The sequence below is a fragment of the Arachis ipaensis genome, chromosome B6, assembly GCF_059453495.1.
Source record: "Arachis ipaensis isolate K30076 ecotype BB chromosome B6, ASM5945349v1, whole genome shotgun sequence".
NCBI lineage: Eukaryota > Viridiplantae > Streptophyta > Magnoliopsida > Fabales > Fabaceae > Arachis > Arachis ipaensis.
The window spans coordinates 7,672,292-7,689,869 of NC_142441.1; the positions used below are offsets into that span (position 1 = coordinate 7,672,292).

The 17,578-nt window shown below is 32.4% G+C and overlaps 2 protein-coding genes across 2 annotated transcripts; both read right to left on the reverse strand.

The window, feature by feature from the left end:
- Positions 1–710: 710 nt before the first annotated feature.
- Positions 711–7,665, reverse strand: LOC148554524 (uncharacterized). The gene is made up of 6 exons (XM_088490360.1): positions 7,622–7,665; positions 7,112–7,427; positions 6,624–6,744; positions 5,901–5,995; positions 3,570–5,810; positions 711–3,335 (listed from the first exon to the last, which is right to left on the reverse strand). Exons 1-6 carry the CDS (start codon positions 7,663–7,665, stop codon positions 711–713), a joined length of 5,442 nt encoding a protein of 1,813 aa, XP_088346486.1.
- Positions 7,666–15,575: 7,910 nt separating this feature from the next.
- LOC148554525 (F-box protein At2g23160-like) lies at positions 15,576–16,864 on the reverse strand. The gene is made up of 2 exons (XM_088489777.1): positions 16,821–16,864; positions 15,576–16,725 (listed from the first exon to the last, which is right to left on the reverse strand). Exons 1-2 carry the CDS (start codon positions 16,862–16,864, stop codon positions 15,576–15,578), a joined length of 1,194 nt encoding a protein of 397 aa, XP_088345903.1.
- Positions 16,865–17,578: the final 714 nt, after the last annotated feature.

Sequence of the window (17,578 nt, forward strand, 5' to 3'; positions counted from 1 at the left end):
TTTTGTATATGTGTAGCCTCTTTTGAACTTTGTGGCTGTCTATCTTGAACTTTGTTTATGAATATTTGGTGGAAATGTTTTGGGTACCAAGTATATAATCTTGGTTGTGACACTTTTTGTTTTCCGAGCATATGGCTCGGCTTGATGATGATTTATAAAATTTGATATTTTGGATAAACTTATGATTGTGTGTTAGAAGTAGTCGTGTATATATAAATCGAAGATGGCCGAAGCCATTCTGTTTAAGTGAGCTTGTTTGGAAATGAGAGTAGACGTTCTAGTGTAGAACTTGTATTTTTGAATGGAAGCGCGTTAGGATTTGTTTAAGCGATGTGATGATATTGTTTGTTTGTACTTCTTCCGAGCAGTATGCTCGGCATGCGCATGTTGTTTTCCGAGTATGAAGCTCGGGTCAGTTTAATTAGATAAACTTTGACTTATTCTTATGTTGGCAGTTTTCTGAGGAATATGCTCGGCTCGTGATGTTAGGGTTCCGAGGAGTATGCTCGGATAATTTGAAGTGTTTACTGACTAAAACGTATGCTAACTGTCAAAATGAGAACTGTTTTGATTGCACATTGAGTAGTATGGGTATAATGATTTGTTGCGTCCGGCCTCGTTAAAACCCTTTTCGAGTAAAACCCTTGTGTTTTGGGAAAAAACCTTCGGAGGGAAAAAGAGTACCATCATTCGCTATTGTTCAGGCTATGTCATGACTGATATTTCCTTAGAGAGGAGACGTTCCATGTTCCTGGAAGTTGTTCTCCTCTAAGGGTTTCTAATTTGTAAGCCCCCTTTCCGAGGTTTTGAAGGACTCGGAAAGGTCCTTCCCAATTTGCCGCTAATTTGCCATGTGAGGAAGGTTTCCGTGCATCTTCTGTTCGTCTGAGTACAAGGTCTCCATTGTTGAAAGATCTGCGAATTACTCTTTTATGGTGTCTCTGCTCTAGGTAGCGCTTTCTGGCTCGCTGCTTTATGGCGGAGATGTCTCTGTCTTCTTCTACAAGGTCCAATTCGGCCATCCGAGCTTGTTGATTGTTTGCTTGATTATAGAGCTCCGCCCTTAATGTTGGGACGCTGACCTCTATTGGAATGAGAGCTTCTGCGCCATATACCAACTTGAAGGGAGTTTCCCCTGTGGCAGATTGGATGGTGGTGTTGTAACCCCATAGGATTTCTGGGATGAGGTCGGCCCACTCTCCTTTAGCTTCGCCGAGCTTTTTCTTTAATCCCTGTAATATAATTCTGTTAGCTGATTCAACTTGTCCATTAGTCTGCGGGTGCTCTACTGAGCTGAAGTGGTGTGTAATGTTAAAATTTTTCAAAAAAGTGGCGAGCTTGTGATCTGTAAATTGTCTCCCGTTATCCGAGATTATTTCTCTTGGTATTCCGTATCTGCATATGATATTTTTCCATAGAAAAGATCGCACTTTTTCTGCCGTTATGTGTGCTAGTGGTTGTGCTTCTATCCACTTAGAGAAATAGTCAATTGACACTAAGAGGAACTTTACCTGGCCTGGCGCTTTCGGAAAGGGTCCGAGGATATCCAATCCCCACCTATCGAAAGGCCAGCTTACCTCTATGGTATGGAGCTCTTCGGCTGGGGTCTCTGAGAGGGTGGCATGCTTTTGACAATTATCACATGTTTTGACTTTTGTGATGCAGTCCCGCTTTATCGTCGGCCAATAGTATCCTGTTCGCAAGATCTTTGCTGCTAATGCTCGGCCGCCGATATGGTTGCCACAGACTCCTTCATGCGTTTCAGCCATAACCTCCTCGGCTTCCTCTTTGCTGATGCACTTGAGCAGGGGTTGTGAATGTCCTCGCCTATATAAGGTGTTTCCGAGCGTTGTATAGAAGCTTGCTCTTCTTCTGAAGAGCGGCAAGTTTGGCTCACCTTTTGGAATGGTGCCTGTATTGATGTAATCGAGAAAAGGTGTTCGCCAATCTGGGACCTGTGTAATACTTAGAATCGTATCCTGCTCAAAACTTGGTTTGTCAAGTGTTAGCTGGGACAGTGCCGATGTGTTTTTGGCTTGCCGAGTTGTGGCTAACTTAGATAACACATCGGCCCTGGTGTTTTGTTCTCGGTTTACATGGATAATATCAAATTCTTTAAATTTTGAAATTAGATCCTTTGTTATGAGCCAATATTTCTCTAACAAAGGATCTTTTACCTGAAATTCGCCCTTTATTTGATGTACCACTAAGGAGGAGTCGCAGTAGGCTGTTATTCGAGGTATTTGTAGTTGTAGGGCGAGCTTTAGTCCAGCAAGTAGGGCCTCATATTCTGCCTGATTGTTGCTTGCGTTAAAGCGGAACTGTAGTGACTGCTCGGCCACCACTTTGTCTCCTTCTTTTAATAGTATCCCTGCCCCACTGCCTTCTTTGTTTGACGCTCCATCTACATGTATGCTCCAACTGACTTCTGTATTATGTGTATCATTAGTCATCTCCGATATAAAGTCGGCTAGCACCTGTGACTTTAGTGTTTTCCTTGATTCGTACTGGATGTCGAACTCGGAGAGCTCGACCGACCACTTTATCAATCTGCCGGCGAGCTCGGGTCTGGTCAATATCTGCCTTAGCGGTTGGTCCGTTCGTACTATGATTGTGTGGCTCTGAAAATAGTGCCGCAGTCTTCTTGCTGTGGTGACTAGTGCTAGCGCCAGTTGTTCTATCTTCGGGTACTTTGTTTCTGTTGGTTGTAGCACCCTACTGATGAAGTATACTGGGCTTTGCTTTCTTCCTGTTTCTGTTACTAAAACCGAGCTTACAGCATGGTTGGATACTGATAGGTATAAATACAGCGGCTTACCTGTCTCTGGTCTTTGGAGGATTGGTGGCGATGTGAGGTGTTGTTTAAGTTCGGAAAAAGCGTTCTCACATTCGTCCGTCCAGTTGTACTTCTTGCCTTTAGAGAATGTCTGGAAAAAGTGATAAGATCGGTTTGCCACTGCAGGTAGGAAACGTGATAGGGCGGCTATTCGTCCTGCGAGTTGCTGGACTTCCTTTACTGTTTTTGGGCTTGCCATGTTCAGTACGGCCTTGCACTTTTCTGGGTTGGCCTCGATGCCTCGAGATGTTAACATAAATCCCAGGAACTTCCCTCCTTGTACTCCGAACGCACATTTGTCTGGATTGAGTCTCATGTTATATGCTCGGAGTTGTCTGAAGATTTCTACTAAGTCGTCACAGTGGGACCTCTGCATAGGTGTTTTTGCGACCATGTCATCTACATAGACCTCCATATTGCGGCCTATCTGCTGTTGGAACACCTTGTCCATTAGCCTTTGATATGTCGCACCTGCATTCTTTAGGCCAAATGGCATTACCTTGTAACAAAAATTCCCATGTTCTGTTATAAAAGCTGTTTTGCTTTGGTCTTCTGGGTGCATTAGGATCTGGTTATAGCCAGAGTATGCATCCATAAAACTCAAAGCTTTGAAACCAGAGGCGTTATCAACTAATTTATCAATACAAGGCAGTGGATATGCATCTTTGGGGCAAGCTTTATTTAAGTTTGTAAAGTCGACGCACATGCGCCATTTACCTGAGCTCTTCCTTACCATTACCACGTTAGACAGCCATGTGGTGAAGCGAATCTCTCTGATGAAGCCTGCGTTGAGGAGCTTCTGGGTTTCTTCGAGTGCTGCTTGTTTTTTCTCTTCTCCGAGGTTCCTTTTCTTCTGTGCAACTGGTCGGACTGTTTTGTCGATTGCTAGCTTGTGGCAAATGACCTCTGGATTTATTCCGGGCATGTCGTCTGGCGTCCATGCGAAAAGGTCGGCGTTCTGACGCAGTATGTGAATGAGCTTTGCTCGGTCTGCCCCTTCTAAGGCTTCTCCAACATATGTGTATTGGTTGTCGTCTGCTGTTAGTGCTACTTGTTGGAGATTGTCCGCTGGCCGAGGTCTTTCGCCGAGGTCTTCCCTTGGGTCAAGATCGGCTAGTGTTGCTGTGTTGGCAGACGTTTGGATGGCTTGGACCTGGGGCCGAGCTTCCTGTTTTGTTTGGTCTGGTTTTAGACCAGCGTTATAGCATTGCCGAGCTTCTTGATGGTCAGCATGCACCGTAGCGATCTTGTTTTCCTGCACTGGAAACTTGACACACAGATGTAATGTGGACACCACTGCCCTGAATATGTTCAGTGCGGGTCTCCCAAGTATAATATTATAAGGGCTGTAGCAGTTTACTATTAAATATTGAATATCAATTGATTTTGACATAGGGATCTCTCCCATTGTGGTCTTTAGCCATATGTGCCCCATGATGGGGACTCTCTCTCCGGAGAACCCAATTAGCTCTCCAGAGGAGGGTTGTATCAATTTCTCTGATAATTTCATTTTTGTAAAAGTAGAGTAAAATAAAACGTCAGCACTACTACCTGGATCTAACAATGTTTTTCTTACCAACAGCTCCCCGACCTGGATGGAAATTACCACGGGGTCGTCGAGGTTAGGGCTTGCCGATTTGAAGTCTGTTTGGTTGAAGGATATTGTGACGTCTGGTTCTTTGTCCTTCCTTGGTTGTATGGTTCCTTCGATTGCCAGCATTGCTCTATAGCTTCGCTTCCTGGCCGAGCTTGTTCCTCCTCCGCCTGCGAATCCTCCCGATATGTGGTTGATGACTCCTCTTGGTGGATCAGGAGCCGCCTTCTCTTTTTTGTCGTCAGTGACTGCTCGCTCATATTCTACTCTGTCCGAGTTTCTGCCCTTCCGGGTCTCAATGTATTTGTCCAGGAGCCCTTGGCGTGCTAGCCTTTCCAGGAGGTCTTTTGCAACGATGCAGTCATCCGTAGTATGACCGAACTTCCGGTGGAAGGCACAATGCTTTGTCTTGTCCACGAGCCGTTGATCATGGTAGTTTCCTGCTCGGGTTGGTGGCTTTATGATTTTGGCGTTGAGGATTTCTCTGATAATGTTCTCTCTTCTGGTGTTGAATTTGGTGTATGTGTTGTACTTTGACGCGGGCTTGGGAGGTTTCTTGGTGTCCCGATTGCCTGGCGATCTGAAAATCCTTTCCTCATCTCTCCGATGTGGCTGTTTGTCTGATTTCTGGGCTTCTCGGAGTTCTTCAATCTCCATTTGCCCAGCCGCCCTTTCTCGGAATTCCTCTAGCGTCTTTGGTTTTGTTATGGCAATGGTCTCCCGAAATTTGCCAGGCCTGAGGCCGGCCTTGAGAGCGTGCAGGTGAACGGCCGGGTCCAAGTCTTGGATCTCCATAGTGGCGTCAGCGAATCTGGTCATGTAGTCTTTCAGACTCTCGTGCTGACCTTGTTTGATGGTGCCGAGAAAGTCCGAGCCGTGTACATATATTCTTGATGCAGCGAAGTAATCAATAAATGATCTGGCGAGGTCTTCAAAGGAGGAGATCGAACCTGCAGAAAGTTTAGAAAACCAGAGTAACGCTGCACCATCTAGGTAAGTGGGAAATGCTCGACAGAGGACGGGCTCATTGTTCGGGCCGTTGAAGAACATCATCGATTGGAACTTCTTCACATGGGCTCGGGGGTCGCCGAATCCCTTGTACGGCTCCAGCGCGGTGGGCAGCGTAAAGTTTTTTGGCATCTGGTAATTCGTGATCTCCTCGGAGAAGGGGTTGTCGAGGGTGAGCTTTTCCTTTGGCGGGACGATGTTTAAAGGGTCCGCCGTACTTTGAGCCAAGCCTTTGGAGTTTTCTCCATTATTTTGTGTTGAGAATTCGGCTATCCTTCGTACCTCCGCCTGAAGCTCAGCGATCTGAGCCAGGAGGTCATCCTGTGAAAGTTGTGGATTTTCCTTGTCAGCCATGTCCGAGGATCGGGGATCCTGCAAAATAAGGTAAAAGACCAAACGAAGGAAACAGTGGGGTTAGATGTACTCTGGCCCCACGGTGGGCGCCAAGTGGTTCGTCCGAACACTGGGGAGGCCGAGCTTAAGCGCTTCCGAGTGGGTTGACACCGAGAAGGAAGAGCTTGACGTCGGCCGGAAGTCAAACACCGCGGCGGGAATACCTGCACAAGATACTCCGACGCTCAAGTCAGTATTGATTCACAGTGAGTGAGTTAAGAGAAAAGAGTGAGAGAATAAGAGTGATAGAACCTGAGCCCTAGCCAAGCATGTTAGCTAGGTTTTATAGAAGTTGTCTTCTGCCCATTAGTGGATAAGTCCTAGTTTATAGGTTAGTTGAGATATTCTGTTTTGGTGCTATAAACTAGTTGAGCACGTTTCCTATTTTCAGTTGAGTGATGCTGTTTTGGTCCTGATCACGTGCCGGGATTTTCGGACGGCTGATACGGGACCGAGTTTTATGATGCACGTGTCTTTTTATTTGAATGGTTGAGGCCGAGCTTATCTGCTTTTGTTCCGAGCTTGTTTAACGTGACGTTAACCGCGGATATTTGTGTGCCGAGTATTTCGGACGACCGAGGATAAAGGTGACGTATCAATAGTGAATCCGAAGAATGCTATATTCTTTGTTTTTACGATCATGGGAGGCAAGGTAATCATGAGACGTGGTCAAGGAATAATTAATATTTCTGTCAGAACTTACGAAAATGGGAGTTCAAGATTCTCCAACTCCATATCTTTTCATCATCCATACTGTGATCGGCTCATTAAAATATATCATGCAAAGAAAACTCCTGAATTCATATATGCCGACTGTTGGACCCTCATCGCTCGGTATAGAAAAGGATTGGAACCTCTCCGTGTCGAAATCGAAAGCCCATATCGACACATTGCCATCAACATCGTTACCAATCTAATTAAGTGTCCCATTTAAATAAACAGAAAATGTCGATATAGATATCAAATTCTTGGGATAATCCATAGATATCAAATTCTTGGGATAATCCACCTCAATATTTATCCATGTTGTCGATATTCCAACTATGAGCATTTCAACAACCATAGGATGATCATGTTTAAAGATAAGGATTCTCATTACCTTGTATTGGTTTGTTTTTGGGTGAAAACCAAAACCTCGAGATATTTCGCACTCGCAGGGTTTTAGGATTGGAGGGTGTTTTGGAAGTCTTATGAACTCACCTGCTATTGGGGTTGCAAACAAGTGAAATGTCTATATTATTTGACCAACTCAAGTAAAAAAGACCATTACAAATACGCACATGCACATGCACATTAGCATAAACTTTTGTATCAATGAGAGGCATGTTCACATTAGCATAAACTTTTGTACCAAGGAGAGGAATTTCAAATTTAGGATCAAGTTTTATACTGCTACTATTGGGTTTTAGGACCTCAAACACACCGCTGAAGAATGGATTGTTTTTCCTTTCATGCCATTCAATTCGGTCATATTCAACAAGGTGAAAGAATCTTGAATGCTTGCGTCGGATCATCAGGGCAGGAAGTGTATAAGTAAGGAGTAACTTAGCAAAGTTTGGATTAGAAATCAATGTGTTCCGATGCTTGCAAACACATCTACAAATCAGAACAGACTTTATGGGAAGTCTAACAAAAATATCGGTAATTATATCGGCTGGAAGACCGGCAAAATAAGACTTTCGTAGTTGGAGTTTCCTGACAATTAAGTACAGAATAATTTAGAAGAAGAGAAATAAAAAATTCACAGTGTTGTTTTGTGTTACTCCATGAAAAAATAAAATATGACTTACCTCATCCACTGCACAAAGAAGGATTGGAAGAGGAATTTGATCATTTTACCCGTACTCTCGCGGCAATGATTGTTGGGAGAAGTTAGGCACCCAAGTGAAATTGATGCTTTCAAAGGGAAGTTTACTGATTTTTATAACCTAAATGAATGTGAAAATCAGCTACTACTTTTAGAGAAAGTACGTGGAGCTAATGATTTTAATCGGCTTAAAAAGGAATGTATTTCAAAAATTAAAAAAGAGATTTTTAATTAATTATTCAATAATTACTTAAATTCAGATTTTGAAATTTAAAAAATTAAAATTAGTAGTTAAACTCATTCACACTACATATAATTTCTATACTCAAATCTTAACAGAGACGTCATCCTCCGTCTGCTATTTATACTTGCTCTGCATCTCATAGTCCCCCTCAAGATTGCAAAAACCGAACCATTCAATGAACTGATAGAGTAACTGGTTCAATAATTTAAAGGTTTAATCGAGATTTAACTGAAATTTAATTAGTTTAATTAAATATATAATAAAATTATTAAAAATTTAATATATAATTTTAAATATTTAAATTTAATAAATTTTAAGTTAATAAAATTTAAAACTATAATTAAAAATTAACAAATTACTTCGGCCATCAAATTTTATAACTAACAAAAATTAAAATAAACAAAAATGACAAATCAAAATTTAGAAAAATAAACATATTTATCTCAGAATTTTCAAAAATTTCATACTCCACCACAGCACATTAATTCAGAAATGATAAATAGATAAAATATATATTATAGATATTGTGAACTAATATAATATAAAATATTAATTCAATTCTTGTGAAAAAAAATTTCTTAAAATATGAATTGGATAACAAACTAATATTTTTATTAGTTTTGTTATTTTTATTAGTTTTTATTTTGTTATAAAGTGAACAATAAATAAATTTCGAATTCTTTAATCTCTCTTGTACTTTTTTATTTCTAATATGTAATTATATTTTTATCTTTATAGTAATAATAATAATAATAGTAATACAAATACAAATAGAATTATGTTCTGTGAGAATTTTGTACGAGAGTGTGTGTGAAACTGTGAATCCGAGTGCATGAAAAGTCAACTTTGTGAGTGATTACACAATGTCTACGTGAGAAAGAAAGGAAGAGAGAGATTTGAATCCACCTATTAATGTGGAGGAGGACTTGGTGATATTAGAGGAAGAGGATGTTAAAGAAGGGTTTTGGCATTGGAATATTAGAAGGAGTGTTTATCGCAATTTGAAATCATCCTGAAACTTTTCGGATCAAGTCACATGAGGACAAGGTTTTTCAGTTTTTCTTTGTAAAGAGGCTGATCTCAAATAATTAATTTTAAATTTTATTACCTAAAAAATAATCTTAAATTATGAATTTAATTGTGTAAATTTTTTTATATTGCATCAAAATTAAACTCTTATATCTATTGTTTTTAAAATTATTTATATTATGAATGTGTAAAATAATTTTTTCTGATTTAATAATATATAATTAAATGCATATGCATGCAAAATAACTTTAGACTAATAATTTGTGAAAATTAAATACATATTAAAAAATCAAAATAAAATTTAGAATAATGATGATAACTTAAATCTATTATAATGCTTCTAATTTTTTTTTATAACGGCTGCAATATCCCTTTGTTTATGTCCAACACTAATTAGACTTTGTATAATGTTCATTGTATGTATGAATCATCATCTCAAATATTGATGATGATGATGATAACGATAGATGAACTATGTATGAAGGTTATTTTGAAACAATGACATGGATAACATTGGTTCTAGTAGCAAATTAAATTAAAGTAATTACCCTCAAAGCGCAATATCAACAATTTCCTACCAAATTCAGTTGAAATCACCCTCTGTTGAGCTTTATTCTCATCCTCCTCCACCTACAAATTAAACCAACACAAGATAATTTAATCGTAACCAAAAATGTTATTTATCTACTAAAATCAGCTACTAATGTATTGGTATATAAATATATATATTATTTAATTTATTTTTAATATATATTTATATTTTATCATATATTTTATATTAGTAGCTAATTTTAGTGACTAATTTTAATATACACCTAATATAATTCAATAATAACAATATATATACACTAAGAACTAGAAAGTTACATTGTGTGATCCATGCTACAATACTAGCATATAAAATATCCTAAATACTTCAATAAAATTTTATCATTCTTTTTTATATGAAAGTGTTTTTTTTTAATTATTAGATGATAAATTATAGAATTTAATTTTAATATATTATAAAAATATTATTTTTATTTAAAAATATTACTATTTTTTTAAATTGTTACATTTTTTCTTGTAAATCACGTTTTTAAAATGAGGCTAAATAAATATTATCATAAAAAAATATTTTAGATATTTTTATTAGATTAGACACCATAAAATAAATCCTAAATTAATTAAACAGCAATTAATCAACTTTTTTATGCCAACAACCAGCCTTTTTTCTTGCTACCTACATCAAGATTATTAAAACAAAAAAAATTGACTCTAAGCCATATCTTATTTTTTTTTTTGGTTTTCCACGGTATCCCCCAACCCGAAAGGTCAAGGACTAATCCGTCGCAGTACTGAGCTCCATTTAAGGGTTTGCCGCTGGCCAAAGGGTTGCTGCATGCACAAAGCGGGATTCGAACCCCCGACACTTGCTTAAGCGGACTAGTGAGCTAACCACTAGACCAACCCAACTTGGTTCTAAGCCATATCTTATTAGCACTAGTACAATACTAATATTCAATTATCAAGATACATCTTTATTAATTTTCTTTAATTATTTTGAAGCTTGCCGCCACGTTCAGTTCAACCATTATTATTGTTAACTATAATCTTTTTGAAATTGAAGATTTTTTCTTTCTTTCTTTCTTTGACTTAATTAAATTAAGAAACTACATGTAAGACTCGATTTAGCTAACGATTAAGATCAATTTGAACATAATATAATTATATGATTAGTAGTATTAACTTCATCTTTTAGGAATGAAGTAATTACTGCAAATGATATATAACTAGAATGCAAATGCTAATAATATTGATGAATTATTAATTAAGCATACACGATTATATTAAATACAATTATATCTATCTATTCTATTATATAAAAATCGAATTTCTATATTTGATAATGGAACTGATGTGGCATATTTTTTATAGTATTTTTTAATTTATTTTTTTTAACTCATTAAATACAATTTATTACGATAAATTAATTATATCAACTAATTAATTTGATTAGATATTAAAGTATTATACAATTTAAAATTAGGACAATTTACCAAAATAAAATATTTAGCTTCCAAAATTACGGAAATGCAACTTTTGCAGTTTGGATACGAAAATGCAACTTTATATAAATTTATGTAAACAGTGAAAAAAGTGCTACGGATTTAAAATACACGTAAACCGCTGGAGAGGTTTACAGTAGCATTTGGGAAGAAATCGTGGCAGGAATTTCACGGTTTCTGTAAAGATGCAAAAAAGTAAGTGAGTGGTGTGATAGTAGAATGTCATTTTTATTTTAGTAACAAGTGTAATTATCCGTGCCATGCACGTGATAAGATTGAAATTATAATTTTAAATTATTTTTTTTAAATTAATTTAAATTATAATAATTTTATTAATAAAAAAATAATATGTTATGCATTGTTTGATTTTTTAATCTAGTGTTAATTGGATTAACTCTAAAATAGTTATTAATCGGTTTTAGTAATCAACTTTCTTCAATAAATCAGACATATATACTGAATGTGATCATAAATAATATAGTAATAGTCAAATCCACCAACAAATATATTGGCTATTATCACACTATAAAATAAATTAAATATAAAGGCTATTAACACTTATAAATCTATAAAATTGCACTGTTTTTCATTCGTAGAAGGGTTTACTTATCAAATAAACTAATTAAATAGATGGTATTGAAAAAATAAACTAATTAAATTAATTCATATATTTTGTTATCATATTTATTATTTATTAAATAATTTGATATTTACTCTAATCAAATCAAATAACTAATATAATTAACTAAATTAATTAATTGATATAATTAATTATAATTAATCAATTCATATAAATTATAATAAATGGTAAGATTTGAATGTGTAATCAAACTAATTAATTGATATAATTAATTAATTATAATTAATTTGCTTTAACGAATTAAATGAAATAAATAAGGAAACACCTCAAAAGCATGCCATATCAGTTCCATCATTAAGTGTAAAAATTCGATTTTTATATAATAGAATAAATAGAATAGATAGATAATAAATATATTTTCTTAAATTAGTATAATTATGTATTATTCATTAAATATTAATTGTAATATTGTAATATAATTCTAATAAAGATATTTTTTTAAAATAAATTTATTTAGAAAAATATAAATTAGTTATTAATAATCGGTGCCATTATCATATAATTATCATATTATTATTATTATTATTATTATTATTATTATTATTATTATTAAAATGATTAAAAATATTTTCGATTGATAATTGATAAGTAGTTTAATAATGCATTAAATATTAATTTTATATAACTATAATAAAGATATTTTTTTTAAATTAGTATAATTATGCATTATTACTTAAATGCTAATTATAGTATAATTATAATAAAGATATTTTTATAAAATAAACTTAAAAAAGAAAATAGTGTATTTATTTTGGCGGGAGAATGAATTCATGAGGAATTGACACCTCACTTCCAGTAGTTGGGGGAAAACACAGTTTTAGTATATTAAGTAGATTTGTCCTTTTATTTGTTTTACGCTTAAAAAATTGAAAAGATTCTAAAATAATAGTCCAAAATAGGGAGTACATTTGAACTTAGTTAAAAGAAAAAATTGAGTACACTAGGTGCATGTTTGGGCGCCATTATTTTGTTGAAAAAAAAATCTTTTTTTTTATTTTTTAACGTGTTTGGCAAATTTCTAGTAGTAAAAATAAAAGCACTAGTAAAATAAAAAAAAAAAAGATCTTTTTTGAGAAGGTGTAATTTACATTTTTTTTAAAATATCTTTTTTCCTTAAAAAAAAAAGATGTTTTTCATGTAATAAATAAACAAAAAAGTACTTTTATATTGTTATACCGAAACATAATTGATAAAAAGACCTTTTTACATAAGATATCCAAAAATAAAATTACTTTTACTCTCTATAAGATCTTTTAAAAAAAGATAACTCAAAAAAAGATTTTTTTTAAAAGCTCGTCCAAACAAGTCCTAAGTGCACGTTTGGCACCATTATTTTGATAAAAAAAAGATATTTTTTCAATAAAAAAAAATCTTTTTATTTTCTAATGTGTTTGGCAAATTTCTAATTGTAAAAGTAAAAGCACTAGAAAAATTAAAAAAAAAAACATCTTTTTTGAGAAGTTGTAATTTACATTTTTTTAAAAAAAAAATTCCTTAAAAAAAATATTTTTCATGCAATAAATAAATAAAAAATTACTTTTATATTGTTATACCCAAACATAATTGATAAATAAAAAGATCTTTTTCCATGAGATACTAAAACATAAAATTACTTTTACTTTCCCATAAAATCTTTTAAAAAAAAAATAACTCAAAAAAATATTTTTTTTTAGAAATTCACCCAAACAAACCCTAAATAGTTATTAACATGGCCAAACCTTCGAAATGCTCGTCCCTAGTGATGTTGTTCTCTTGAGGCTTATTTTTTTTTTTTTTAAATTTATCCTTATGAAGTCACCAAAAAAATTATTAGCAAATATATGAAATTATATATCATCCAAATTATAAGATTTAAAATTTTAAAAATTTAAATTATATTTATTTAAATTTTAAATATTTTAGAGTAAAATATGTTATTATTAATAAAAATTTGAGAATATTATTTAAATAAATATATAAATATACGTATTAAAAATTTAAAATATTATTTAAATATATATACTAAAAATTTGAATGAGTTACTTAAATTAAAAAATTTAAATTTAAATAGAATATAATTCTATTTAATTCAAATGATATTAAATTAAATCAAAATAGTTTGAAAAATAAATTTAAATTAGCACGGTACAAATCAATTATTTGTATAAAATTGAATTAGATTGAAAAGTATAAATCAAATCAATATTATCCAAATCGTTTAAAATTATATCATTTTTACAATTGGAATAAATTTAAAATGTACTACAAAATATAGTCTTATTTCATTGACAATACAAATGATAGATGTAAATATATCCCACTCACTCTAGGTTGGCATATATAGTGAAACTCGTGTATAAACTGTTGGACTCTTTCAACGGTTTATACATGTTTTGCATCCTCACAGAAATCATGGAATCTCTACCACGGTTTCTTCCCAAATGCTTCATTAACATAAACTGTGGAATTCTCCACCGATTTACGTGTATTTCAAATCCGTGACACCCCATAGATTTGTAGAAAGTTGTATTTTCGTATCCAAATTGTAAAAATGGCATTTCTGTAATTTTAAAAGCTAAATATTTTATTTTCGTAAATTGTCCTTAAAATTATGTATATCAATTAATTAATTTGATTTTTATGATATGTAAATTTATGAACTAAATAAAATAAGATAATTTATTACTTATTTAAATTGAATACAATAAATATAAATTAATTTAGTTAAAAATTTATTATTTTTCAGTTTTTTTATATATATAAATGACAGAACAAAATTGTAAACATCATTTTTTTTGTTATTTCAATCTTTTTATATTTTTTTCTCACTTTGTTTATATATTAGTCTATTTTTTTCTATGTATTTTAATTTGTATAATTATTACTTATCTCGTTATTTTTATTTTTTTAATTATTTTTTATTTGTTTATAATTTGACAATTTAAAAAAAAAAGCAAAAAAAAAATATATATGATCGCCATAGGCAGAGGCTAAAGCAATAACGTTATTCTTCACTATTATTATTATTCCTTTAATTTCTTCGTTTGATATATTTTATATTATAATTCGGTTTTACATTTTTATATACTTTTGATTCAGTAGTTTATGCACAAAATTGTCATGTTAATGAATAAATATTAAATTTACATGTTCCCTTACTCTCTTATAGACTTATGGCTATGACGAAAATAATTAGAGTATGAGATATGCTATGGTGCTGAATAAAAAATTTTTTGTGATATATTTTAATATTTATTTATAAATACAAATTTAAAATATAAATTAATTTTAACAAAATACTTGAATATAGGTTGAATATAATTATTTTTATTTAAATATAAAATTTTACATACAAATTATTAAAATAATCTAATCAAATTTAATATTAAACAAAAAAAATTAAAATAAAATTCATGAATTTTTCTATATTTATTAAAATATAGGAAAAATTATACAATCATGCTATAAATATACTAAAAATCAATCCTTAATTAACTATCTTATATAGAAATACAAATTTTATATTTTATAAAATAAATTTATTATAATGTCCGTAAATAAATTTGATTATTTGGATAACTGATTATTTAATAAAAAAAAATACATCTACATATACAAATATATAAGAATTAATTTTTAGTGTAGAGAGTACACTGTTATAAAAAATATTTTGTAAAAACATTAAACTGCTTTTTCAAAAAAAATTAGTTTGTGAATTTAAATTAGTTCTTTATTTTTTAATATTCAAAATTTAAAATTTTGTTTCGTCAAAGGTGATTAAACCAATAAAATTACAACAGGGATTATAAATTGAATTAATTTAAATTATATTTCAAATTATAATAGTTTAAAAAAAGAAATTTTGCAAACACAATTGAATAACTAGAAACAATAATTAAACAATCAAATAAGATGTGAGCATTATAATGTGAATCTAAAACAATTAAGTAGAAATTTGCTATTAATAAAAAATATCAAATGAAATGATTTCCTAAAACTAATAGAACCTCAATTTTGGATAATTCAGTGAGTAAATATTATGCACCTCCATATTATCTCCAATAATAATATCCTTTAGTGGGATAAGAGTAGGAACAAGACGAAGAATGTGAATGTTGTCATTATAGTGAATCCGAAAAATGCTATATTCTTTGTTTTCACGATCATGGAAGGCAAGGTAATCATGAGACGTGGTTATGGAAGAATTAATATTTCTGTCAGAACTTACGAAAATGGGAGTCCAAGATTCTCCAACTCCATATCTTTTCATCATCCATATTGTGATCGGCTCATTAAAATATATCATGCAAAGAAAACCCCTGAATTCATATATGCCGACTCTTGGACCCTCATTGCTCGGTATAGAAAAGGATTGGAACCTCTCCGTGTCGAAATTAAAAGCCCATATAGACACATTGCCATCAACATCCTTACCAATCCAATGAAGTGTCCCATTTAAATAAACAGAAAATCTCGATATAGATATCAAATTCTTGGGATAATCCACCTCAATATTTATCCATGTTGTCGATATTCCAACTCTGAGCATTTCAACAACCATAGGATGATCATATTTAAAGATAAGGATTCTCATTACCTTGTATTGGTTTGTTTTTGGGTGAAAACCAAAACCTCGAGATATTTCGCACTCGCAGGAATTTAGGATTGGAGGGTGTTCTGGAAGTCTTATGAACTCACCTGTTATTGGGTTACAAACAAGTGAAATGCCTCTATCATTTGACCAACTCAAGTAAAAAAGGCCATTACAAACACGCACATGCACATTAGCATGAACTTTTGTACCAAGGAGAGGAATTTTAAATTTAGGATCAAGTTTTATACTGCTATTATTGGGTTTTAGGACCTCAAACACACCGCTGAAGAATGGATTGTTTTTCCTTTCATGCCATTCAATTCGGTCATATTCAACAAGGTGAAAGAATCTTGAATGCTTGCGTCGGATTATCACGGCAGGAAGTGTATAAGTAAGGAGTAACTTGCCAAAGTTTGGATTAGAAATCAATGTGTTCCAATGCTTGCAAACACATCTACAAATCAGAACAGATTTTATGGGAAGTCTAACAAAAATATCAGTAATTATATCAGCTGGAAGACCGGCAAAATAAGACTTTCGTATTTGGAGTTTCCTAACAATTAAGTACAGAATAATTTAGAAGAAGAGAAATAAAAAATTCACGGTGTTGTTTTATGTTACTCCATGAAAAAATAAAATATGACTTACCTCATCCACCGCACAAAGAAGGATTGGAAGAGGAATTTGATCATTTTACCCGTACTCGCGCGTGGCAATGATTGTTGGGAGAAGTTAGGCATCCAAGTGAAATTGATGCTTTCAAAGGGAAGTTTACTGATTTTTATAACCTAGATGAATGTAAAAATCAGCTACTACTTTAAGAGAAAGTATGTGGAACTAATGATTTTAATCGGCTTAAAAAGGAATGTATTTCAAAAATTAAAAAAGAGATTTTTAATTAATTATTCAATAATTACTTAAATTCAGAATTTTAAATTTAAAAAATTAAGATTAGTTAAATTCATTCACACTACATATAATCTCTATACCTAAATCTTAACAGAGTCGTTATCCTCCATGTGCTACTTATACTTGCTCAGTGCCTCATAGTCCCCCTCAAAATTATAAAAATCGAACCGTTTAATGAACTGACAGAATAACTAGTTCAATAATTTAAAGGTTTAATCGAGATTTAACTGAAATTTAATTAGTTTAATTAAATATATAATTTTAAATATTTAAATTTAATAAATTTTAGGTTAATAAAATTTAAAACTATAGTTAAAAATTAACAAATTATTTCAGCCATCAAATTTTATAATTAACAAAAATTAAAATAAACAAAAATGACAAATCAAAATTTAAAAAAATAAACATATTTATCTCAGAATTTTCAAAAGTTTCATACTCCATATATTATAGATATTGTGAACTAATATAATATAAAATATTAATTCAATTCTTGT